Genomic DNA, 27,239 nt, shown 5'->3' with positions numbered 1-27,239 from the left:
GGCAATACAGACAGAGGGAGACAGTTCCAGAGATGACCTGTTGCATAAATGAAGGACTGGGAGTAACGGTTAACTCTTGCATTAGAGAGTTGGACAGAAAAGGGACGAGAGTTTGCTGCTACAAGGGTGCTACGCGCCCGTCGTAGAGGTGAAGGAATACATGCAGACAGTTCAGAGAAGCAGTGACCATTGAAGTAGCTATAGAAAATTGATAAAGATGCAACAGTGTGCCGAAGAGACAGAGGTTGAAGGGAGTCAGTAAGAGGAGGAGAGTTACTAAGACAAAAAGCCTTCGACTCCACCCTATTGAGAAAAGCTGTATGTGGGGAACCTCCCCACACATGAGAGTTGTACTCCACACAGGGGAGGATAAAACCCAAGTATAGAGTCAACAATTCTGCAGAGGTAAAGAAGGAACGTAGTTGGCTTAGCACACCTAATCTCTTAGACGCAGATTTTACAAGAGATGTAATATGATCTTTCCATGATAAGTCCCGAGTAAATGAAACCCCAAACATGTTCAAGGATGATGCAGGATTAAGCTGAATATTATTAAACATTAGTGGGTACACCAATGGAATATTTTGCTGGGTTCATATGTGTAAAAACTGAGTCTTTGATGCATTAAAAACAGCAAAATTATTTTTACCCCAGTCAGAGGTACGAGCCAAGTCAGACATTAGGTGTGCCATAGCCTCGTCCCTTGTTTGTTGAAGTAACTGCTGAGATGGACGTTGCGGGAACCGAATGGAAAGGTGAAGGGTGGAGTCATCAGCGTATCAGTGGATAGGGTTTGATGTACAGCTTAGATGGTCATTGATGAATAAAAGGAAGAGAGTTGGTGATACGACAGAACCCTAAGGAACACCATTGTTGATAGATCTAGGAGAAGAACGATGGCCATCTACAACAGCGGCTACAGAACAACCAGAAAGGAAGCTAGAGATGAAGGCACAGACAGAAGGACAGAAACCGTGAGGGGGCAGTTTGGAAATTATTTTATGCCAGACTCGATTGAAAGCCTTTGTGACGTCAAGTGCATTGGCAAAGATTTCGCCAAAGTCCCGAAAGGAGGATGACCAGGGGTCTGAACGGTAGGTGAGAAGATCGCCGGTGGAGCGTCCCTGACGGAACCCATACTGACAATCAGAAAGAAGGTTGTGATAGGAAAGATGCTTTAAAATTTTTCTATTAAGAATTGACTCAAAAACTTTTGAGATACAGGATGTTAAAGCAACTGGACGATAGAGGGTTGGGAATGGTCACACTTCTTTGGGACTGGCTGAATGAGAGCAAACTTCCAGCAAGAAGGAAAAGTACAAGTTGATAGACAAAGGCGAAAGAGTTTGCCTAGGCAGGGTGTAATCACAGAAGCACAGTTCTTGAGAACAACAGGAGGGACTCCATCAGGCCCATATACCTTGTTAGTACTGAGGCCTGTGATGGCAGAAGATACATCAGCCGAAGAAATTTTAATGTCAGCCATGAGGAAGTAAGAGCGGGGAAGTGCTGGAGAAACGGCACCGGAATCGTCTAAGGTGGAATTGGAGGAGAAAGTCTGAACGAAGAGATCTGCTTTATCAGTAGAAGAAATGGCTACAGAGCAATCAGAGTAGAAAAGAGGAGGGAAGGATGATGAGGTAAAGTTGTTAGAAAGGTTTTTGGCAAGGTGCCAGAAGGAGCGGAAAGAATTCGAGTTGGAGAGTTGAGAGCATTTAGTACAGATGAAATTATTTTTAGCAGAGCGAAGAACAGACTTAGCACGATTCCAGGCAGAAATGTATAAAAGATGTGATTCAGGGTGGGTTGGCTCCAGTACCTTTTATAGGCCTTCTCCTTGTTGCGGACAGCATTAGAACAAACATGATTAAACCAAGGCTTTCTTGCATTAGTCAAAGGATATGAGAAAGGATTGTATGCTACCATGCCTGAGAGAATAACCTCCGTAATGCGCAAGGCACACCCAGACGGCTCCCGGCCATGGAAGCAATAATCATTCCAGGGAAAATCAAGGAAGTACTGCCTGAGGGCCTCCCAGTCCGCAGCTCCAAAGTGCCACAGACGATGTTTCTTTGGAGGGTCTGCATGATCCTCTCAAATAACTCATTTCCACTACCCTCACTCTTGGCTTGTGTCCCTCCAACAAGGTCCAAGCTTCACTTCCATATGTTAGAGTTGGTATCACAATACTGTCATACAGCAACTTTTTCACTTCCAAGCACACTTCCCTGTGTCTTATTGCTGCTTTCAAAGAACCGGCAACCTTTCTTCCTTGTTGTACCCTTTCAAGCACTTCATCCTCTAAACCTCCATCCTTACTCATCACACTAACCAAGTACAGTGGAACCCCGGAATTCGTACGCCTCTCTTCTCGTACAACTCGGTTTTTATATAGCTTTTTCGTCCAAAAATCGCTCCAGTTTTCGTATGGCGACCTGCTATTCACACTAAGAGATGTGGCGTTGTAGGTGCCATGAGGTCGCCAGTCCTGCTTTGTCCTCTGCCAGCTACGCATCAGTCATACAGGCTCCATTAAACTTTGTGATAAATTACGTATTTTTGTTAGAAAACTGTCCATAATCATGGGCCCTAAGAAGATTAGTGAGTCAGCTGGAGCTAAAAGAAAAGCAGTGAAAACAACAATTGGAAAAAAAAAAAAAAAAAAACTCATTGCAAAGTTTGAAAGTGGAACCTGTGTCTCCGATCTTGCTATTCATCATGGTATGGCAAAATCTACCATTTTATCCACATTAAAGAACAGATTAATACAAAATACATTGCTTCTTATGGAAAAAAATGATTCAGTTTTCGAACAATTCACAACTCGTACAGCCTCCAGGAACAAATTGTGTACAAATTCCGGGGTTCTACTGTACTTAAATGCACTCGCATTTTTCATTTCCTCCTCATCCGACCTCACTGTACATTCTTTGACTTCATTTTTCTCGAAGATCATAACTTTACTCTTCCCTACATTTACCTTTAGATTCTGTTTCTTACACACTCTCCCCGACTCATTAACCGAGCCTTGCAGCTCCCCTTCGTCCTCACTTAACAACACAATATCTTCTGCAAACAACAGTACAGGGAGTTTCCAAACACTGCCCTCTCTCATTAGGGTCGCTCCAAAATCCACTGCCCAACCTTGTATCTCTTTTATAACCCCATCCACATAAAGACTGAACAACCACGACACATCCCTGTTTCAATCCAACCTTCAAACAGAAAAATTCGCTCAGTTCACTATCTGCATGCACTGCAGCCTTAGAACCCTCATACATACTGTACTCTTCACGGCATTCAACAACTTCCCATCTATTCCATATACAGGTAAGCCCTTAATTCACGTGAACTTTTTTCACGCGATTTCAGTTATCCACGAATTTTTTGTATAATAATTAAAACAAAATTATAGTATTCAAATAAATAATTTTAATATACAAGAGAAATAAACCAAATATAAAAATGCCTACCTGCTGCCCGTATGCATACATATATGTATGTGTATGTGTGTGTGTGTGTGTGGGAGGTCGGTCTACCACGCACCACACAGTCAGTTTGAATCCGACGGTCGAACCATGCATGACTTGCGAATCGTTATTTGTGGCTTATTTTTCTGCCTTCCAGTGATTGCTTGCCTTGTCTGCCAACATGGGGCCTAAGCATAGTGCTAGTGATGCATGTGGTAACACACCAAAACGGACTCATAAAGTGATGTTGCTGACAAAGTTAAAGTGTTGGACAAACTTAAGGGAGGAATGTCGGCGACAATTCTCCGCCAGGACGATTCCCCGTCATTTATTTACATACCAGTTTATTTAACAAGTACAGTACACTATTTTTTTACTTATATGAGTTATAAAACCTCCCTGAAAATTAGTTATTAAGGTATTAATTAATCAATAATAAGTATAATTATAGAATGACAGGGAATCGTCCATGTTTTGATGGTGAATTGACTTCATGGTGAATTGTCTCTGAACCATGTGTTTGTGGTGAGTCAACTGTTCTTACAATAAAGAAGACAGAACATAGCATACGGGAGTCAGTGAGGGCTAGTGCACCAGACTGTGCTAAAGTGTCTCCACCTACGCCTGTGAACTGGTTCGGAACCGTATGTTTGGGGTGAATGAGTCAACTGTTTGGACAATAAAGAAGGCAGAATGTAGCATATGGGAGGCAGTGAGGGTTTGTGTACCAGACTGCTGAAGTGTCTCCACCTACGCTTGTGCTTGTCAAGTTTCAGCGTAAAATTTCTTACATTTTTGTTGTTTTTCATACTTTATGCTAGTTTATAAGGTGTATGTAGTGCATAAACAGCATTATTCAGGTGTAATATACTTAGTAGACATGCGTAATTATGTGTACACAAGGGCAGAATGTATACGCGAATTTACCACGTACGCGAAGGGTCTGGGAACGTAACCCTCGTGTGAATTAACCCCTGAAGAGCGGGTCGTCGCGTTTGCGACGCTCGCCAAAAAGGACATAACGGCGGATCGTCGCGTTTGCGATTCGAGTTAATTTTGAATAAATGCGGGCAAGGATGTTCCAGTTAGTATTGTCTATCAGTACCACCACCCTTTAGCTACAATTAGCATACATTACCTTTGTACTACTGACCTCCGTTGTTGCCAAGTATCGCATTTCTCCCCCCCCCCCACGGCCTGGCCAGCCTGGCTGTGATATATGGCAGCGCTCTGACTGCTCAGAACTGTAAATCTGTGCTCTCCTCTCACAAGCAGTTTATGCTAATAGGAAACGCTTGTTTCCCCAGTTGTCACACTAGCTTTTTTTCGCGCGGTTTGCCCCTGTTTAGCATCAGTTTACCGCAGGCTTTCACAGTGACATTATGGCGAGTTCTAGCTCTTCCGAGTCAGTGCGAGCGGCTGACAGGAACGAGAATAAAGTGGCGGGCGTAAGGCAGAATAAAAAGTGCGCCGCGATGATCTTTTGGGAAGTAATATGATTGAAAATAATGTAGCATACGTGTTTTTAGCTGTGAAAATGGAAATGTTTGTTGAGTGACGGGAAGACCGCCGCCGCGCTGCATGTCGGCCGTACGCTTCGTTGATTTTAGCCTTATTTTCAGTGTTTATTGTACAAATACGGATTCCAAACTACCTGTACGTTGTAGTATAAAGTTTACTGTGACAGAATGAGGCTGTGGTAGAGGGGAAACTGGGTTGCTGGAGGTGTGAAAGTGAAGATTTTGTTACCCAACTTTGCAAGTCTCCACAAGTCCTTGGGTAGTCCATGAAGGCTCAACACCTGTCTCTGGAGAAAGCTGAATGTAAGTACTATCTGCCATAAAAATTATAATGTTCTAGGGTTAATCTCTGATTTTTGGCAAATATTTTCCTACAGGTACTCAGACCGCGATACAACCCTGCCACACGGGGGAGGGGTCGGCTGTCGACGGCCGCGGTTTAGGGGTTAAGGGCTTACCTGTATTCTTAATACTTTACACAATCCTTGTTTACCCACCCTGTCATGCTTTCACCAAATCCATGAAGGCCACATACAACTTCTTTTCCAAGACCTAAGAATGAATATCTACACAACCTTCCTAAAACCTCCCTGTTCTTCTCCAACTAATTCCTCTGTTATTTCCCTACCTCTTTCAGTGAGTATCCTACCATATACTTTTCTTATTACACTAAAAAGACAAATGCCCCTATGATTACCACACATTCTTTTTCCCCCTTTTCCTTTATACGAGAGATACATTACACCTGACTTCCAATCATACGGGACTTTACCTTCCTCCCAGGCCAATCTGCACATCTTCCACATCCATTCTACTACTATCTCTCCCCATGCTCCATCGTTATACCACACACTTCATCAATTCCTGGGGCTTTTCCTATTTTGACTTTCTTCATTGCTTCCACAACTTCCATCCTACTGATTTCTTCCTCTCTTTTCACATCCTTTCTTCTTTCAGCCATTTCCCAGCCACTTATACTCACATTACTTTCATTCTCCATGTTCAACAGTTCCTTAAAGTATTCTCTCCATCTGCTCACTTTTTCTCCCTTCTCCACTAGCTATCTATCAATTTTATTTTTCATACCCCGACTAGCTTCTTTAACACTGTCTAACTCTACCTCTTTCCAGAACATTTTTTTACATTCCCTCCAATTTACACTCAAATTCCTTCCAAATTCCTCATCCACTCTCTTCTTACTCTCTCTTACTAATCTTTTCAACTCTCTCTTCTTCACTACATATAACTCTCTCTTGTCTCTCAACTTCCTCTACTCCCCTGTTTCTCATCCACTCACTATGTGCTTTCTTCTTTTGCATCACAGCCTGTCTCACCTCTTCTGTACATATATATACTGTATATATACCCGATGCTCGATTTAACGAACTACAGTAATTCCTCGATTATCCGACGTAACGGAGCCAAAGGTATGTCTGGATAGTGACTCTATCCAGAAAGTGGACTTCTCCCCTGTCCCCCTTTGTACATAACCTTACTTTGAAAGCCATTGTAAAAGACCACTACAGTACATTGTACAACACTTATTCTTGGTGTTTTACACTACTCTATCTGGTCAAGCAGACCTATAAACCACAACCAAGCAATAGTTATAGTTAACCACCACAGCAAAAAAAAAAAAAAAAAAAAGAAAAAAAAAGAAAAAAAAAAAAGGGGGGGGGGGAGACAAGTGGGCAAAACTGTTCATCCATCCATTGCCAGACGCCATGTATCCCAAACGGGGTGGTCAAGGGCTTAGAGTTAATTGTTTTACAGGGAGGGGCACTAATCCTCCACCAACCCCACTTGACACGTAGGGATGCCAACAGCATCTGGTGTTCCCAGGCGGTCACCCATCCAAGTACTAACCAGACCCTAATTTCCACCCAGATGCAACCATTTTATCCAGATAAAATGGAAAAATGTATGAATAATTGTTCTGAACAGCCAGATCACAGCATCTGGATAATGGATGATCCAGATAGTGACCATCCGGATAACTGAGGGATTATTGCATACAGACAGAGATACAGTACACACACACACACAACTGCCCCTTGGTTATTGCATATAACTGGTACTGAACATGGTGCATGATAATGGAATTGTGCAATAACCAATACACAGAACATGTGGGATTTATCCTAACTGGTACCTGGTACCTCATTTGCGAGCCAAAATTTTCCCTTTTACAATAACTTAGACCCACTAATTATATACACACCGTTATGGTAAGTACAGCACCAGAAATGCAAACAGGCATGGCTACGCTAACCCCTTTGCTATAATGAAATGCCCAGCACATCATTTAGAGACAACACGAGCGTATGAGGACATACCCAGGATATCAAAAGCCAATACTTTACTATGAGGATAGCAGAGGGCTGTCTCAAGCCTCCTAGCTCCTCCTCCTCCTACTTGGATATGGTACTGGTGGGAAGATAAGCTCAAGGTTAAGGAGTGAAGAGAATGTGATGACAAGGGCACAATAAGGATGAATATTTTAATCAGCTACGGGGTACACATACCTCACTGAATTCTTGACCAGCCACTAGCAATGCACCTAACTGTAGACTCGTTGAGGTAAATGTACAGTTTAGTTTGAGCAGCAGCAAGACCTTACCAGTTTGCTTTTTATTCTTAATGTTTGTTTTCCATATTTTTCTGATTATTATTATGGTGCTGAATGATTACCACAATAATGGTAAACTATGTTTACAATCCCAATGATGCCAAAGATACAGACATTATTTTGGGGTGTAACAAAGACAGATGGACATGACTTCAGAAAACTATTTTCACCATAAAATTACCCTTATTAGTGCTGATTTATCCAAACCTTACAGAGAGAGAGAGAAAAAAAATCAGGACTGAAGACAGGTGCACAGGTTAAGATGACTGGTACAAAGGCCACCAACAGTCAGAAGCAAATCACTTGATGGCCTTACAAATTATTAACCCCTTCTTTACCGAAAATGTGTTTTGATGTACCTGCGTACATCGCCTGTAAACACCTGTGAGGCACTGGAACTGCTACCGTGGTACGCTGGTACACCCTCTAATGAATGGCAGCTTATGGGCCTCAGGGTAGCCCGGTCAGGCTGTTTCTGAGGACCTCGTGTTAGCAACAGCTCTGTGTTTTGACAACAAAGACTGAGACGAAGTTCTGACGAATTCTGACATCATAAGATACGTCATGACTGAGTTGCGGTGGCACCAATAGCTTGCTCACTCATCTGTGATGTAACCTCTTTTAGACCAATCATTATTTTATTTATAATTTCTACTACCGATATCGTACTATATTTTCTGCTGACATACGGCAAAATTTACACCCCTTGGCCTCCCTGAGAGAGTCAGTTACCATGAACTTGACCACGAGAGAGGGTGTACAGGATATTTTTCTCTCACGGTGTCTTTGGCGGATTCCGATAGTGACGAGTTTATTCCTCACGAGGATACTTATTTAGATGTATCAGGTGATCATGCAGCAGTGTTTGATGTGTCAGTGGATGACTGTAATCCTGCAAATGATAGCGAGGTTGATGTGAGTCAGGAGGAGGAGGAAATTAGTAGTGAGCTTAGTGACGCTGCACTCTCGGCAACAAGTGGGTCAAGATCGCCATCACCATCACATGTGTCCATACACTTCATGCATGGCTTACAAGGTAAATAAATATGCCATCCATCTGTGCAGGACATTTTTTTCAAGCCAGTTTGTACAGTAGTTACCTGGTTAACAGTACTTCAGCATAAGATGTAAACTTATGTACCGTAATGATTTATTTTATAATCATTTTTTATTACCAACGTCATGCTGGGTTTATGTGATCGTCAGTATACAAACAAATCACAAAGAGTGAATTTTTTCGATGTGGCAAAAAATATACACTACCCCTCACACTACAGGAGGGGGAGCTATCACGTCGGTATGGGGGGTAAACCTAGTGTTTACATTGGGAGGAGGGGTCGGTAAAGAAGGGGTTAATAAAAATTTCAATAATGCAGACTTAGATGACTGTGTATTACCATAAATATTAAGTAATCTATTTCTGTCTGTTAGATATCCATGCACAATGAGGATCGAGCAACTGCATCACGCCAAGCTCATTGGTAAATTATAAATGTATGACATGGAGACAGCATTATAGCCAGCTGCTGAATGAAAAGTTTGACTGGGACAGGGAAGGGAGCCAGCAGATCCAGTGTTTGGTCCTTGGCCTTTAATTGATGCTGCTACTGTGAGTGAGGCAATAGGCAGGATGCAGGTGGGGAAGGCAGCAGGTGTGTCTGGGTTGACTGCTGAAATGTTGAAGGCCTCTTGAGATACAGGAGTGAGGTTAGTCACTGATCTAATAAATATGATTATATATGAGCATGTTGTCCCAGATGATTGGCTGAAACGTACAGTAACTGTAAATGTGTACAAGGGGATGGGTGATGCCCTATGAAGAGGAAATTATACAGGTATAAAGCATTTAGATCAGATAATGAAGGTCATGGAGAGTCTGGAAGGTATGATTAGAGAAAAGGTGAATATTGATGAGATGCAATTTGGGTTTATGCCAGGCAGGGGGACCACTGATGCCATATTCACTGTCTGAGAGGTTCAGGAAAAATATATAGGAAAGAAAAAGGAACTGAACATTGTTTTTGTTGATTTGGAGATGGCCTTAGAGTCCCTTGAGAAGTGGTGAAATGGGCAATGAGATTGCCTGGGATGGAGGAGTGGCTGGTTAGGGTGGTTACAGCCATGTACGTGGGTGCTTGCACCCAGGTAAGAGTGAATGGAGATTTGAGTGATGAGTTTTTCGTGAATGCTGGTGGGCATCAGGGGTCAGTTTTGAGTCCCTTGTTGTTTATCATGGTACTTGAAGCCCTCTCACGTGACTTCAGAATGGACTCCCATGGGAGATGTTGTTTGCTGATGCTTTGGTGTTGACTGCAGAGAATGAAAGGGAGGTGGAGGAAAGATTTAGGAAGTGGAGAGATGGTATGGGGCACAAGGGCTTAAGAGTAAATGCAGATAAAACAAAAGTAATGATATCGAGGGTTGGTGGCAGTACAAGTCAAAGAAGATGGAAAGTGACCATGTGCAATTTGCCACAAGGGTGTGGGAAGTAATTCCATCTTGTGCAGTGTTTGTGGTAAGTGGGTGCATAAGAGATGTGGTGGTATTAGAGGCAGACTGTAAGATAATGCTGATTTTATGTGTGTGGTGTGTCGGAGAGAGCAGGTGGAGATTGTCAGACATGAAAGGACTGAACTTGTTGGTGAGTCTCTTGAGTGTGTAGAAGAGTTTTATTATTTGGAAGACATGTTACATGCTGGAGGTGGGGCTGGAGCTAGCTCTGTGGCTAGGATGAGAAGTGGTTGGAAGAAGTTCAGGGAGCTGTTGCCTCTCCTGACACTGAGAGGGCTCTCCCTATGTGATCTTTGTATGCAGCATGTGTTAGGAGGGTAATATTGTATGGTAGTGAGACCTGGGCAGTAAAAGAAGAGGATGTTCGCAGGCTCAAACATACAGAAATGACAATGATTAGGCGAATGTGCACTGCGTCCCTGCATGCATGGCCTGGGGGGGCTGGGTTTACGATGGAAGAATTGAGAGGTAGGATGTGACTGGAGTGTATTGGTGTTGTGATGAGGAGAGGTAGATTGAGGTGGTTTGGGCATGTGGAGAGGACGGGAGATGATAACTGGGTACAGAAAGTGAGAAGCGTTAATACTGAGAGTGGGGTTGCAAGGGGTAGACCGAAAAAGACGTGGGACAAGGTCATTAAGTGTGACCTCAGGGTTAAGGGACTGAACAGGGAGGCAGCCATAGATCAAGCAGCATGGACAGCTGCCATTAGGTGACCAAGGCCAACGCATGCGAACATGTTGAAGCCTTCAAAAACGAACATGAAAATGCAATGGTGAAAGATTTATATGTTCATAGATTTCCATTTTAAATTACATAATGCAAAATTATAATTAATTTCATGGAAAAATATATATCCTAACCCATTTTATGATATTCTGGCATGTTTGATTAAATCACCATTGGTCAGCTTAGGGTAGGCTTGGCAGATAATATTAGCAGAAGCCTCAAATGAACTCAAGTAGTGCAAAAGTGTTTTCTTTTTACATCTCATCATTTGTTAACACTTTTCTTCTATGACATTTATGTTGCAAATGACCCCTGGGGTTATCAACTCATCATTGGCTGTGGGTTCAGAAATTTGCAGGCTCCCTTGCCAGCCCCAGGACGATTTTTTCAAAGTTCTGAAACCAATTTCTTTTTTGACAGATGTGAAGAGAATTGTCTGGTACAATTGGCAATGGGTTTTTTAGCTTCCTAAACCCATCTTGTGATTCACTATAATTCATGGGATATGATAATATTCACAAAATTCTCTGAACATGCGCCATTAACATGTACACATATGGGAAAAACATCCGAGAAAAAGTGACCATCTGAGTGCTTGGGATGGTAGAGTAGGGTCGTGTAAACATTCCAGAGACCTTTGTTCCCCTCCCATAATTGTTCGCTGTTTTCTAAATCACTCACTAATTCGGCACGATTATGGTAAAGTATCACTTAATCCCAACAGCCACTGAAGGATTAATAATCTCCAAGTAGGATTAATGATGTCACAGGGGGGAAGGAGTTATTCTGTGACAGAAGTGTCACAGAAGAAAAGTGTCAGCAAATGGTGAGGTATAAAAGGAAAACACTTCAAACTACTGTACTTGAACTCCAGCTGTGGCTTCAGCTAAATATTTAGCAGTCTGGCTCGGTCAAGCTAAGTTGGGTCAACTTGGTTAAGTAAGGGCTGGTTGTGGTTAGGTTTGGCTATTTTTTGTAAGGCTAGGTTTTACTGTTTTGTTTGGTTAAACAATTTGGGTTGGGTAAGGCTTGTGTATGAATATGTAAGGTTAGGCTTGTAATACTAAATTTCAGCAAATATGAGTAGGTTTTTAGAAAGTCTCCCATCACACCTGATACACAAAAACACGTGAATTGGGATGAACACTGATAGAAAGAACTGGGAAAAGAAAATTGTCAGTAAACAGTCACTTATCACCACAAAAATTATTATAATAATATAGAAAACAACCACGGAGAATAGGAAGCGAATCAGTAAGGTAATTCTGCTTCTAAAACTAATGAGGAAGTCTATGACTACTCCTGTGCTTTTTAAATGATTTGAGTATTTTATCCATAATGGTATTAATATGTTACAAGTTTATGAAGCATAAAAATGAGCATTACAAAGTGTATAACTGAAACTGATAACAGCATTAGCATGCACATGAGCCCAAATATTGCTATTCACGACTTCAGGAAACTCACCACCTACCCTAGTTGTGATGGTGTGGGACAATGAAATGTGAGTATCCAAGGCTAAAAGGTCCTGGCCAAAAAAAACTGCTCAATCATGTGATGAAGTCATAGGCTGATGGCTTAGGCCAATATCTGTGGGTCTTGGGCTCGGTCAAGCTCAGGCGCATGATAATGTTTTTGAGGCAAAAAAATGCACTATAACAGCAGGAGTACAGATTTTTGTCTTGAAGTGATACTGAAAATCACTGTAACCAAGTGCGCTATAAACAAGAGATGAATTACTCTGTAATTCACTGCTATTCTCAAATTCTTTCTTCAAACTGATTTTGTAGCTATTGGTTCTGGATTATAATGAGGACAAATCACATTTATAAATGCAAAGAATTTCAAAGTTTATGTAAAATCCCCATGACACTGTAGTGAACCAACAAACATTTTGTCTGCTGAAGTAAAGTTACACCTGAGTTCAACTGCTGTAAAGATTTTCAATGACTGCTTTGTTTAACATCAAGAAATGACTAATAAAATAAAAAATACTTGCAGTGATGTTTGTGCCACCTACACAAAGCCTCATCAATACCACCTCATTCCCTTGCTCACAATGACTTGTGGGGGTGGAAGAGAGATGTTGTCTACTAAAGGTACTTCAAAAGTGACTGCTGGCAGACTGGTGACTGGCAGTTACTTAAATCAGTCAGTATCAAGGTGGTGAGTGTGTCCTTGGGCAATACTAATTTGGAAAGACTTCATTGTAATGATAAAGAATTATCATTTCCATACAGGAAGATGGATTAGAAATGCACTATAGTATATTACTGGAATAACTAAAGCAGACAGATAATGCTTTTGAATACAGTATGATTAACTTCGTAAACTTTATAACACTCTCCCATATGCTATATCCAGATGGACAACTAACATCTGCACAGAAAACAAATTGACAGAAATTATATGTTTTATATTCACAACATGCACAGATGAAAAATATATTGATGAATGTTTGGGGAACTGTACCAAAAGCCTTAATAAAATTTTTCTGCAAGCCTCATAACCTAATATATACAACAATTACCTACAGCACCTTCCACCCTAAATAGAACTTTTCCGCAAACCAGTTCAATAAAAGCAAGAATTTCATTATTACCGCACCAGTACTGTTTATCTAAATAAACACAAGTAATACCTCTTTACCATTTACTCTCAATGAAGACTTTTCCCCACATCACATCCATACGAATTTTATTAACATCTGATATGCCAACCTAAATAAATATAACCATTATTATACACTCAGCCTCAATAAGATTTTCCATGGCATCATTTACATTACATATTTCAATATTTCCTGTAATGCCAACCTCAATCTATCAAGAACTTTTTCTTTTTACACAGTACCCAACTCTGGCTACAGCCTGGAAGACCCATTCCTTGGGTCAAGTAGACACCAACTTGGAGGTTGTCCTCCAACATTTCTCAAACATCACTTGGACACTTAATACTTTTATAGCCCCTGTTCTGATACTCTGTGAATATCACAATCCGTAATACAGTACAGTAAAACCTCGATATAATGGACTTCAATAGACCGGAATTCGCTTTTATCGGACTCAAGGAATTACCGGACTAAATTCCTATATATCGGAAAAAGTCTGATAAAGCCAGAAGCAGTCTGGACTGCCTGACCACTTCCGCTATGTTCACCACAATATGGCAAATAAAAGACATGTTTATCAGTGTACAGTCCAGTATTATTATATATATTATACCACTTCATTAATGTAATGAAATTATAATGCAGTACAGTACCATAATTGTACTCAAAACAGTTTAAAAACCGTTCATGCGATCTGGACTAATGTCTGATATAACGGAAAAAGTCCGGATTAGCAGGGGGAAGTCTCGATGTCGCTTTTATCAGAATTTCGCATTTTTTGAAGTGGTTGGGGGCTCAATTAGTCTGTTATAGTGAGGTCTTACTGTATTATATTTTTCTTAATATGGTACTATATTGCAGGCCCCTTAACCCCTTGACTCTAAACACCTCTACAGTGCTCAGGTCAGTACAAAAATAAACTGGGATACAGGGTACTAATTATAGTGATTAAAAATTGTTCTCATGGTAACATAAGCTGACACATGCTTCAAAAAATCTGAACTAAAAACATACAGTGGATTCCACAAAGATGTTGCAGTCTGTTACAACCAAGAGGGTGAAGAAGAGTGGCGTTAAACTTAAAATTCTCAAACTGTTTCCTGCAACAGCCACAATTAAATCCATCACCACATTTCCCAACCAACTGCTTTATCCATTTAATAGTTACTCCCCAAAATTTCCTTTACAAAAACACGGTAATATCTACTCCCAATTGATCCTTACTTCTTGTGAAGTGTGAGGACTGGATGTCAGTACAATATAATATAATCTATCATCTTTAAAGATTGATGGTAGAACTATACCCCTGGTGGCAAAAGATGATTGTAAAGGCCTCCAGCTGCCTATCTGGGATTTGAAATATGATGCACACAGCACCTGACTTCACCATGAATGGCATCTTAAACCACCATGCAACACGTTACTAATTCTTGGTATGCGCAACTTGACTGTAAGTGCTGTTAGTGGTAAAAAGGGTAATCAAACCAGAGGAGAAACACAAGTTTTGCATTTACCTGCTTTGAATACTGAGTTCACCCTATTCAAGTCCCTGTTAATCTGCTGGATTTTCATCTGCCAAAAAAAAGGAGACACAGGTAAAAAAATAAGCAAAGTTTAGGGAAGGTTATGGGACCACAAGCAGTGATTTGTACCCAAAAAAACTGGCAAGAATACAAGCATACTCTGACTGAAGAGAGAGAGAGAGAGAGAGAGAGAGAGAGAGAGAGAGAGAAATCTGAGTCATTATGCTAACAATCAGAGATGCATAAATTACCACACAATACTGAGTAATTACACAAGCTGAGGCATCCATCACTGCTTGTAGACGTAACACAGGAGAGGAGGGGAGGGCAGGGCAGGACACGGTAAAGGGAAGGGAGGGGGGATGAAAGTATAAAAACATACAAACAACTGAATACCAAAACTCAACAAATCGCTCTTTTACAACAAGAGTCATCATGAATTCAATGTAACAGGTTATTTAATGTCCAGTTATCTATGTCTTGAGTACAGTATCTACAAGTCTACAACTACAAGTCCAATCCCATATTTAAGTAAAAAACTTCTTCCTCATGCAGCCTATTAAACTCTTCCTTAACCATCTGAGAACACATTAACAAAAGAGATTAGTTGAGTTTGGTGTAACAGCTATAAAATCATACACAGACTTTATGCTGACTTGTATGAAAAGAAATAATATTAATGTACTCACAATATTCAGTTCAAGAACATATATATACTACAGTATAATCAACATGCAATTATAACTAAACATATCTGGCATGCAGGCATATCATTCAAAAAATGTATCTTGATAAATGCAGCTTCAGGCTTAGTATTTGTTGTGACAATTCTAATACATTAATTAATTACTTAATAATACAGTACACCCTCTCCATATTGAATCAAGAAGGGGGGGAAGCCTGATCCAATAAAACCAACAATTCGGTAAGTCCGACGGTCCCTACCTGAAGTGGGTTTCCACCACACAATGGAAAATAAATGAGTAAAATAGCATATTCTAGTACTAACAATGAAAACTACACTCATTTTACATTAACCTGGCCCATAACTTCACACCCTTGTCACAGCACTTCTTCACAACTAGCACAGTATTACTATAGCCTTGTAAAACAACTTAGCAGTTATGAAGGGAAGAGGGCCAGGTTGGGGTAAAAAGAGTAGCAAACTCATATTTTGTACACTGTACCTGTATAGGCAGATGTAGACATTTCCCACTCCTACAACTTGCTGCAGACTGAGTTAACTGTAATTCACTGTCTCTCTCAGCAAAGATGGTTTCTGGCAGCTCTGGTGTCATCTGTAGTAAAAAGAGTGTTGAGGTGCTGGGGGTTGGAGTCCTGGAGGCTGTATTGCTGGATTCTGAGGCTATATGGAGGCTGACTGAGGATACTGATGCTACAGACACATTACAGGCCTCTGATTCTGTGCAGGTCCTCATGGCAGCAGGAGAGGGCACAAGCTTGGAAAACTGGGAAATCTTAGCCTGGATCTGTCTTGGCTGCTGCAGCTGCATTAGCTCCAATCTGATGAGTCAAATGACCTGGTAGTGGTGGGCAATAAGCCCACCAACTCTGTCTATAAGGCTGAGAATTGTGTCTACAGCATTAATGCCTGCAGCCAGAGATGGTCCAGGTGCCTCCACCTCCTCTTTGTCTTCTTTCTTGGCCAGTGACTTATCTTGTTGCAGTTTAGCTGTAATTCCTCTTCCATTTGGTGATGGTAACCAGGCACAACAGCATCCTCATCCAGCCACTCTTGCAGCTCCTCCTTAGTGCAGTTTCCCTACCCTGCAGCTGCCAACATTTCTGCCATCCTCAGTGGCTCAAACCTCTGAAAATCATGCACTGATATTGGTGTTTTGGGTGTTCTGAAGAATTTGCACCATCCATTCTTAAGTGTGCCAAAAGACATTTTTTTCCATGCTTCTGTCCAGCTAAAAATTGCATCATTGATATTGTACTTTTTGAAGTTATGCAGGATCTTCTTGCCCCTGGTGGCCTCATAGCCTTCCTGGTCCATCCCATTCTCAGTCACAACAAGCCACTGATTCAAGCTGACGTTCCAATAGTGTCTCTTCGCACTTTCTATAACTCCCTGGTCCATGGGCTGGACAAAGGTGGAGGTGTTGGCTCGTAGAAACAAGGCCTTGATTCATCCATCCTTGCTGCTGAGTTTGGTGGAGGGAGGACGGGCTGGTGCACTGTCTAACAGCAGAACTGCCTTCATGTTATAAGGACTGATGACATACCTTTATTGGTGCTGCCTCAAGGGAAGGGTTGAAGCTATCGTGGAACAGTCATGAATGATATCCTGGGTAAATCTCATAGACTTGTTTCCATGGTAGTTGACAGGAAGCTTGGCCATGATATCCTTGAGTGATCTAGGTCACTTACTTACTATGGCTGGCTGTAGGTGATGAGCACCACCAACACTGGCACAGGCAAGAATGGAGAGATGCTCCTTCATTGTTTTATGCTCTGGAGTGCTGCCATCTTTGCAAGCCTGGATATTTTGAGGAAGAGTATACCAGATGAGGCCAGTTTTATCTGCACTGTAGATTTGAAACTTATGCAGGCCCTCATCCTCCATCAGCTTCCGAAAATGCCAGACAAACGGCTCCACAGCATCGACATTGGCACTGATCATCTCTCCAGTTATGATATTGTTCACAACGCCATGGTGCCTCCTAAACCTCCATAGTCAGCCATCACTACACTTTAAATTTTCAACTCCAAGGTGAGTGGCAAGCCTTCATGCTGCATGTTGGATATCCAGACTATACACAAAACACCTTCAGCTCGTTCTTGCATGCACCACTTAGACACCACTTCTTCTAGCTTCTCATTGGGCAGCTTTCTGCTCCTGAACACATCCTTAGTCTTCCTCACTTTTTTTTTTTTTAAGCCTTTCTTTTGTCCTTGGCCTTCAGTATGTCATGCAGAGTCGACCTCTTGATCTCAAACTTGCGACTGAGGTCACCCCTGCTCATGCTATTCTCATGTGTCTTGATCACTTCCACCTTTTCCTCTTTGCTTTCTCAGTGGAGGAGAGGGAAGGTAATTCCTTATGAGAAGCCATTTTTTACTACCATCATGGGGTAACACTTTTTACACTCGAGAGATTTGAGATGCAGGGGCAGAGATGTTAACACATAATGAAAGATGCAACATGACTGATGCCAACCACATGCGGTGCAGTGTGCCCACAGTCTCCTTCCTGCCCAGGCCTATTGAAATAGCCCCCAAACAGCCTGACACACCACAGCTTCCAGCCTGCTCCTCCCCAACCTTGCAGATGTGAAAAATCACCAAAAGTGTTGGAAACTGTGGTCTGAGTCACACCGTACACTGGAAGAGATCTGGTAGGCTTGCACAATATGCTCCACGTAATGGATAGCTTAAGATAATTGTAAAAAGGTGTCCGATGGACTCAAAGTTGTCCGGTAGGTCCGCATTTTTTTTTCTGTTTACCAGATGGTAACCGTTATGTATGAGAGTTTGTCTGGGGGCTCTCAAAGCATACATTAAAAACAATATCTGGTCTAGCGAGGTGCGGTAAGGTGAGAGTCTACTGTAGTAATGATAAAAAAAATTACAATAATAATCTATTACAACTGATTATACATACTGGTATATACTGTATACAGTAAACTCTCAATTATCTGTTGTAGCAATATCCGGCTCAACGCAATATCTGGCACTGATGGTTCGACTCTATTAAAGCAAAATCCGGCGCCGAAATGGGACGTAACCAGCATTTCTATGGAATATCTGGTGCTGAGGCATCTCAACTGACTTGTAAACAGTAGCCAACTGGCGCTATATTACTGCACTGTATCTGTACTTTATGCTTAATTTTCACCTTTTACTCAGGGGAAAAGTTTTAGGATAGAGGGTCGAGACAGACAGTAACGCAATATCTGGCTCAACGCAAAATACTGAGCTGATGGGGGCACTGTGCAATATCCGGCATTTCACGTTATTTGGTGTAAAGTTTGGCTGCATTACACAGGATAATTGAGTTTACTGTGTGTGTATATATATATATATATATATATATAATTTTATTAATAATACAATAACTACTAAAATAAAGTACAAAGACATCACACACTTATCTACATTGGTAGTTTTTTAGGTTGGCAACTTTCTGAAATTCTCAGATGATAATGATAATTTTGGCTTCTCTAATAACAGCAACATTTTCAAGTCAAAAGAAAGCTGTGTACTGTCATTATCAACTGGAATGAGAGATTCATGATCAAAGGAATATGAAAAGGAAAATGGACATGAAAATACTATAAACAAAATGACTGGTGAAATGGACCACACAGTCACTCACTCTTCATTAAAACCATCAAAATTTTTGGTTTTAAACCATGGACTATGCTTAACAAGTGTCAGTGTGGCCACTGAAATGGTCTACAAATCCAGTAACTCATTCGAGCCATGATTCTATGGGTCATCCCACAGGTTTTACCATTAAAAAATTACCGACAGATAAATTTAAACTAACTACAGTATGAGCATAGTAAATCTTCGCAAGGTTTGCTATACCTGAAGTCGGATATGTAACTACCACCATTTAATTGGTATTATATGACATTTATAACAAGACATACACAGCACAAATATTTTTTAATTCCTTCATGATCATCAGTCCTACTTACCATATTACGGTACAAACTCAAGTACACATAGTAAGGTACTGTAATATAAAAAGGCTTTTAATATAAAAAGGCTTTTACTTCAATAGATTCATCAAGATATCAAGATAATTAACTTGAGCGTCATATTTTTTTAGGCTATGGATATATGTTGCTATTTTATTCCAACTGACATCAGATAATTCTGTTCTGAAAGAGGTACAGGCAGTCAAACAAATATATGCTCTTTGATTAAGCATTCTCCTGCTATGGATATACTTTTTTTTCAGGATTACAACACATTATAGGGATTTTCTCTGGCTGAGAAAGTTCTACCAGTCAAATGGTTTAAAAGAACAAGAGCTTGGTCGGCCATCAGCCATATATGCATATAGGTATAGGTATTTCATTCAGACTAATCAAATATGATTCTGCTGAACTGAGTTTAGCTAAAGAAAAGTTAATCAGCACTCTTTGATAACTTTTCCCCTGCTAGGCAAGGACATATGTATTTTGTTCAGTCTTAATCAGATACCGGTATTATTTTACAGTTAAGACAAATCCTGACTACCATGGGATAAACAAGGTGGGTGTTGCTATCTGCTAGGAATCCACTTTACTAAGGTAAATACCACTATATCTATCTAACCATTTATAGCCAGATGCCTTAATCCCACAAGGGGTGGCCACAAACAAACTGCCTCAATGTCGTCTTGCCCCCTGCCATTTTGCTGCCTTCCCTCCACCTCACACACCCCTCCTCATATACCTCTTCAAACAGTCCCTCATCCTCGGTCTCCCCCCCTTCCCCCCTCCACCTTACTCACATACACTTTCCTCGTTAGTCTCTCCTTCTCCATCCTTTCCACATGGCCAAGCAACCTCATTGTATTTCTCCTAACACTTTATATCACATCCACATCCACACCACAACGCTCCTTCACTTCCTCATTTGTCAGTCTGTCTTTCCATTAACTCCTCATTTCCCCATTTCCACTGTTCTCACTCTTGACTTGTGTCCATCCAACAAGGTCCAAACTTTGCTTCCATACTTTAAGAGTTGGTATCACAATAATACCATTCAGGGACTTTTTACTTCCATACTCACTTCCCTATTCATTATCACCACTTTTAAAGAGCCAGCAACCTTTCTTCCCTGTTGTACCCTTTCAAGCAGTTCATCCTCTAAACTTTCATCCTTACTCATCTCACTACCTAAGTACTTAAGTGCACTCACATCTTCCATTTCCTCACCATCCAACCTTACTGTGCAATCTGTGACTTAATTTCTCTCGAAGACAACAACTTTACTCTTCCCTGCATTCACTTTTAGATTCCATTTCCTACACAAACTCATTCACCAAGCCTTGCAGTTCCCCTTTGTCTTCACTTAACAATACAGTGTCATTTGCAAACAACAGAACAGGAAGAGTCCAAACGCTGCCCTCTCATTAGGGCCATTCCAATATGCACTACCCTATCTTGTAACTTTCTTTTCACTCCATCCATATACAGATTGAATGAACATGGTGACATGACATCCCTGTTTCAATCTAACATTCACATAGAAAATTTCATTCAGTTCACCGTCCACACACACTGATGCCCTTGTGTCCACATACATACTCTTCACGGCATTCAACAGCTTTCCATTTGCTCCATATATTCTTAATATTTTCCACATTAACTGTCTATCCACTCTGTCATATGCTTTCTCTAAATCCATGAAGCCTGCATATGACTTCTTTCCCTTTTCTAGAAACCTTTCCACTAAAGACCTGAAGATGAATATCTGATCTAAACAACCTCTTCCATTTGTAAAACCTCTCAGTTCTTCTCCAACTAATTCTTCCGTTATTTCCCAAACAGTGTTAATAATTAACCTAACATATACTTTTCCTATTACACTAGGAAGACAAATGCCCTTATGATTACCACACCCTCCTCTTTCCCTTTTCGTTTGTACAGAGGAATAATTATACCTGACTTCTGATCCTCTAGGACTCTACCTTGCTCCTAAGAGAGTTTGCACACCTTCCATATCCATTTTATTACAATCTCTTTCTCTCTCTCTCCTGTGCTTCAGCATTTCACTACACACTCCATCAATGCCTGGGGCTTTCCCCATTTTGACTTCACTGCTTCCACTACTTCCATCCTTCTGATCTCTTCCTCCCTTCTCATCTCTCTCCTTCTCCCAGCCACTTGATATTTGCATTACTTTCATTCTCTATGTTTAACAATTTCTTAGTGTTCTCTCCATCATATCACTTTCTCTCCCTTACCCACAGGCAATTTACCAATTTTATCTTTCACTCCCTTATTACCTCCTTTATCAACCTGTCCAACTCTCTCTACCTCCTTCCAGAACATCTTCTTACATACCCTCAACTTTACACTCAAATTCCTTCCAAATTCCTTATCCACTCCCTTCTTACTCTCACTAATCTTTTCACCTCTCTCTTCCTCTCTACATATAACTCTCTTCTCTCTCAACTTCTTCCAAACCCCTGTTTCTCATCCACTCAATATATGCTTTCTTCTTTTGTGCCACCGCCTGTCTCACCTCTTCATTCCACCATGCTGTTCCCTGCACCTCCTTTCATCTTCTCTTCACCCCATACACCACCTCGCATGCTACACAGATTTCTTCTGCAAATATCTTGCACACACCTTCAACCTTCCTTATCTGCTCCAAATCATATTTACCCAATCACTCCTCTATTTCTCTCTTATATTCTGCCTTTCTGTCATCCTCTTGCAACCTTTCTACCTCTTTGTAAAGACTATTTTCTCCTGCCTTTCTCTCCTTCTATTTATCTATTATACTGGCACTTTGACTTTCACCACCACCAAGTGGTAGTCAGTAAGTCTACTCCCCCAACCTCTGTATACTCTCACATCCAGTACATACCTTCTCCTTCTCACATCCACACGCACATAATCAGTCATTGCCTTCCCTTCATTCAGTTAACCACCCACCCTCCTCATCACTCACCATGTATACCTGTGGATCATTCTGAGCCTCAAGAGGATACTGGCTATCACCAACCCCTTCCCCACACAAATGTCCATTAGAGCACTACTATTCTCATCCATTTCTGCTGGCAAACCCCACTCACCAATTACAGTATTCCATCCACCTTCACATTCTAGTTTTCCATTCATATCTCCAATCAAAAACAGTCTCTCACTCTCAAATTTTTCCATGCACACTTCCACATTTGCCCAGAACTCTTCTTTCACTCTGCTCGCATGGTCTTCCATTGGCACATATATATACACAACTGCCCACGCTTGCATTCCTACTTTTAATCTTACCCACAAAATCCTTGAATCAACTGATATTTTCCTTCCATCTCTTGCACACAATACATACACCTCTCTTTGCTCTCTCATTCTCACCTACTCATGCACATATATACCCAATCCATACTCCCACTCTCTCACACTCTTACCTCTCCAATTGGTTTCAGCCAATCCATGTATGGCCACTTTTGTATTCTCAAGCACCACTAAAATCTCTCTCTCTCTCTCTCTCTTTCACCTCATTGTTTGCACCCCTCACATTCCACACTGACATCCGCATCATGTCCTCTGTATCCTCTGTATGGTCCTTGGTCCTGTTGGTCAGCCCTGGTCTGAGGCATTCTCTGTCTTTTTAGTTAGTTGTTTTCCAGGGAGGGACACTAACCTTCCACAACACCACTTGCTGACATGTTGTGAACATTTTGGTTGGTTATAAATAATTTCCTGGCTTACAGGATATCATTTGGCTTGTCACTCAGTGCAGAATCACCCTTGAGGAGGGTAGCACCACACTGAGAAAGTGGATGATGAGCACCCCCCACCAACCATACTTACATTTATACATACAGTAAAACCTTGATATAACGGACTTCAATAGACCAGAAATCACTTTTATCGGAATCTAGGAGCTACCAGACTAATTTCTTATACATTGGAAAAAGTCCCATAAAGCCAGAAGCAGCCCAGACTGCCTGACCACTTAAGCTATGTCCATCACAATAAGGTAAATAAAATACATGTTTATCAGTGTACAGTATTATTATTATATATATATTATACCATTTGATTATTGTAGTGAATGTATTGCAGTATAGTACAGTACTGCATGGCAATGAAAACAGTTTAACCCGCTGACGTATATATATGTCCACACGTTTTGTCACTGTGACTCCTGTTGACCTATTTATATAAAAGCGCAGCAATTGCAAGGTCTCTAATTTGCACAATTTTCAAATTTTGCAAGTGATTTTTGGTATGTACACACGGGACACCTTCCTCTACAAGATGCCAGGCAGGGACAATGCCTTACCCCGCATGACCCCCCCCCCCGCACGCCATTGTCTCGTTAATTTACCTGTTACCAGTGACCTGGCCAGGAAAGACATGTCATGTCATAGTACGAAATTCAGGGCCAGAGTGATTCCCCAATTGATGACAATGTGGAGGACAAAGTTTATGTAGCATTAGAGGAAGAAACAGAAATGATGATCAGGTAATCGCCAAAAAAAGGTCAGGTGTTGATGTGTCTGGTGAGTGAAACAACGTTTATATTGCCTATATTAATGTGTGAAAACCAATATACTCTCGTACTACATATAAATTCGTACCAAATAAATAAATAAATACTGTTTATGAGTGGTGTGGAATAGTTACCCTCCCATAAACTTGTTTTCTTTGGAGCCAGGTTGATAGAAACCCAGTAAGGTAAGGGGTACTTCTACTTGTATCAAGTATTTTAAACCTCTGGTGAGTGATTTCTCTATGAATTTTTGACGTTTCTCACCAAAAACGGTGGTTTGAGCCAGAATTTTTTTTTTTTCTAAAATTGGTCAGGATTGGGTGAAGTCAGTGGTGGAAAATCGGTCGGGACGGGGCGGGTTAAAAACCGTTGGTGCAATCTGGACTAATATCAGATATATCAGAAAAAGTCCAGGTTAGCAAGGGGAAGTCCGGACGTCGCTTTTATCAGAATGGCTTGGGCCCCACTTAGTCGTTATACTGAGGCTTTACTGCATATATATATATACTGTATGTATATACGTACATACATATAAATATACATATACAATATGTGTATATATATATATATATATATATATATATATATATCCATCCATCCATCATCCATTCCTACGTTGCCCCACAAGGACCGTAGGAGCCCGGGGCTAGGCAAGTTGGTCCTGACATTTAAGATGAAAGTGACCAGCCTCACTCATCCCTGAGTGGCATTACATAAGCAGTAAACTTCAACCACAACTTGGATGTAAACCTGCTCAGGCTCAATTCGATCAGAGCGCCTTAATTATCGTACTAAACCACCAGGCACCATAATTTGGTTATATGATTACCACTCAGCATAGTAAATGGTTTCCTGTGTACAGGAAACCATTCACCTTGCCACTCAGTGTAGAGTCACCCAAAGACAGAAGGAAGAGGAAAGAATGAAAGAAAGGAGAGACAAGGAAGGAATGAAGGAAGAGAGGAAAGGGCAGACATCCAAGAGCAGCACTACATACAGTGAGCCCCCACCTACCACTGTGTGTATAAATATATATATATATTAGTAAAAGTCCTCTTATCCGGCACCAATAATCCGAAAATCCAGTTACTCTAAATTTGTCAGGGCAAAATTTTTTTAATTTTTCTGATCTTTTTTCAAATTTTCCTGGGCTTCATATATGGATTTATCTGGCTTGGACTTGCTCTTGGTCTTGGATGTACCTGCCTGCAACTATTCATCGACCCTTTTATGCACTTCCGGTGAATAAAACAATAACCTATATCATTTTAAGAATTATTGTAAAAATCATAAACTCTCATGATTACTAATTTCTGCTCAGGGGTGTCCCCTTCCTGCCTCTAAATACCCAGGGAAGATCGAAGGGGAGTCGAAACGAGCTCCATCTGCCTCTACCCCAGCTCCAAACCTTCCCCCATTCCCCTACCCATTCCAACCCCCCACTCGTCATTCTTAACTGGCAGTTACATCTCAAGCTAACCTCATACTTCACAATCATAGTCACATTACTAATACACAAACAAATCACTAGGATATATGAAAAGTACAGGTATATAACTATGAACATGCTGCATTAAGAAATTAATGCATTATAACGTTGGTAGTAAAACAAAAATGTTAACAACAGCCATCCCAGGCCTCACGCGTTGGGTGCTTGCGTGCGCGTGTGTCTGTGTCTCCATGTTTGTGTGTGTGTGTGTGTGTGTGTGTGTTTGCAAAGGAGTGCATCCAACACATGAGGCCTGAGGTGGCCGTTGTTAACATTTCTGTTTTACTGTCAACGCCATAATGCATTAATGTCTTGCTGCAGCGTGTTGATAGTTATATTACATATTTTCAACATATCCTAGTGTTCTGTTTGTATCAGTAGTTGGACCAAGAGTGTTAGGCACGAAATCAGCTTGAGATGTAACTGCCAGTTAAGAATGACAAGTGGGATGGAGGGTTGGGTAGGAGTATGGGAGAGGGTCAGATGCTGGGGTAGTGGCAGGTGGAGCTCGTTTTGTACCCCTCTCCACTCTTCCCTGGGTATTCATGGGTAGGAAGGGGGGATCTCTGGGCAGATATTAATGATCGTCAGTGTACACAATTATATTAATGTTTTCAGAGGTCCCTCCCAATAGTCTGATAAAAACAATAGTCCAAAAGACCCTAGGTCCCCTGCCATTTGGATTACAGGACTTTTGCTGTAATTATATATATACTCAAACCACGATTTAAGGGACTAAACGGGGAATCAACTTGTCCCTTACTTAAAAATGTCCCCTACTTGAATATGTCCATGTTTTACCACACATATAAAGACAATCTTATTATGAAATGCAATGACTGTTTCACTTATCTTGCTTATTTATAGGATTATGAATATTATTTTATGGGTACTGTATAAAGAAACATATTAATGTGTATAACCTAGACATTACGTATAGTTTTTGAATGGTCTAGTCTGTTTGTCAGGTAGAAGAATATGGAGTCCCTTAAATTCGAAATCCCTTAAATAGAGGTCCCTTAAATTGAGGTTTGAGTGTATATATTATACTATATTATATACAGTATATACATATATATATATATATACAGTATACATACAGTGCTCGTCAGAAGTATCGAGCGCCCTGCATCCCTCCTACGAAACAAACCTTTCAACATTGAAAAAACATATAAATAATGCATTTTATTTACCTTTAGTGCTTCGTAGGGTATCCTTTACGCTTCTTCACGGACCTGAGACATCTTGGAAGTGAAAGGGTGAGGTTCCTGAGGTGCTGGAGGAGTATTTTGTCCCAGGAGTCACGAATGGTGGCTTCGAGCTTAGGCAGAGAGCTCACGTCCTTCCTTAGGAGATTCTTCTTTACGAGGTACCAGAGGTTTTCTATCGGGTTGAGGTCTGGGCTATTGCCTGGCCAGTTTTTCATGAATGATACCTCGCAGTCACGAAGCCAATTGGTGACCGATTTGGCCTTATGAGCAGGTGCACTGTCCTGCTGAAACACTCGTGCACCTGTGAGCTCGAAGGACTCAGGTAAATGATCACAAAGAAGCTCAAGATAA

The 27,239-nt window shown here is 41.0% G+C and overlaps 1 protein-coding gene across 4 annotated transcripts in view; it reads right to left on the bottom strand.

Moving 5' to 3' along the window:
• The window catches only part of LOC145392953 (nuclear distribution protein nudE-like 1), a 451,924-nt gene that overhangs the window by 29,537 nt on the left and 395,148 nt on the right, over positions 1–27,239 (bottom strand). For 2 of the 4 annotated variants that reach the window (XR_013896084.1, XM_080267246.1), the window contains one exon: positions 14,985–15,042. The exons of 1 other annotated variant lie outside the window; for it this stretch is intronic. Coding sequence is in view for 2 of the 3 variants with exons in the window: in XM_080267246.1 (XP_080123372.1) it covers positions 14,985–15,042 (58 nt within the window). In the remaining variant the exon portion in view is untranslated. Of the gene's footprint in view, positions 1–14,984; positions 15,043–27,239 lie in introns of those variants that run through there. One more of the 4 variants, XM_080267245.1, reaches the window with a different exon arrangement.

The sequence above is a fragment of the Coenobita brevimanus genome, chromosome 23 (assembly GCF_032717465.1).
Source record: "Coenobita brevimanus isolate Jiangsu-jjx chromosome 23, ASM3271746v2, whole genome shotgun sequence".
NCBI lineage: Eukaryota > Metazoa > Arthropoda > Malacostraca > Decapoda > Coenobitidae > Coenobita > Coenobita brevimanus.
The sequence above is the reverse complement of the archived record's forward strand: the minus strand, read 5'-3'. Positions and strand labels throughout refer to the sequence as shown.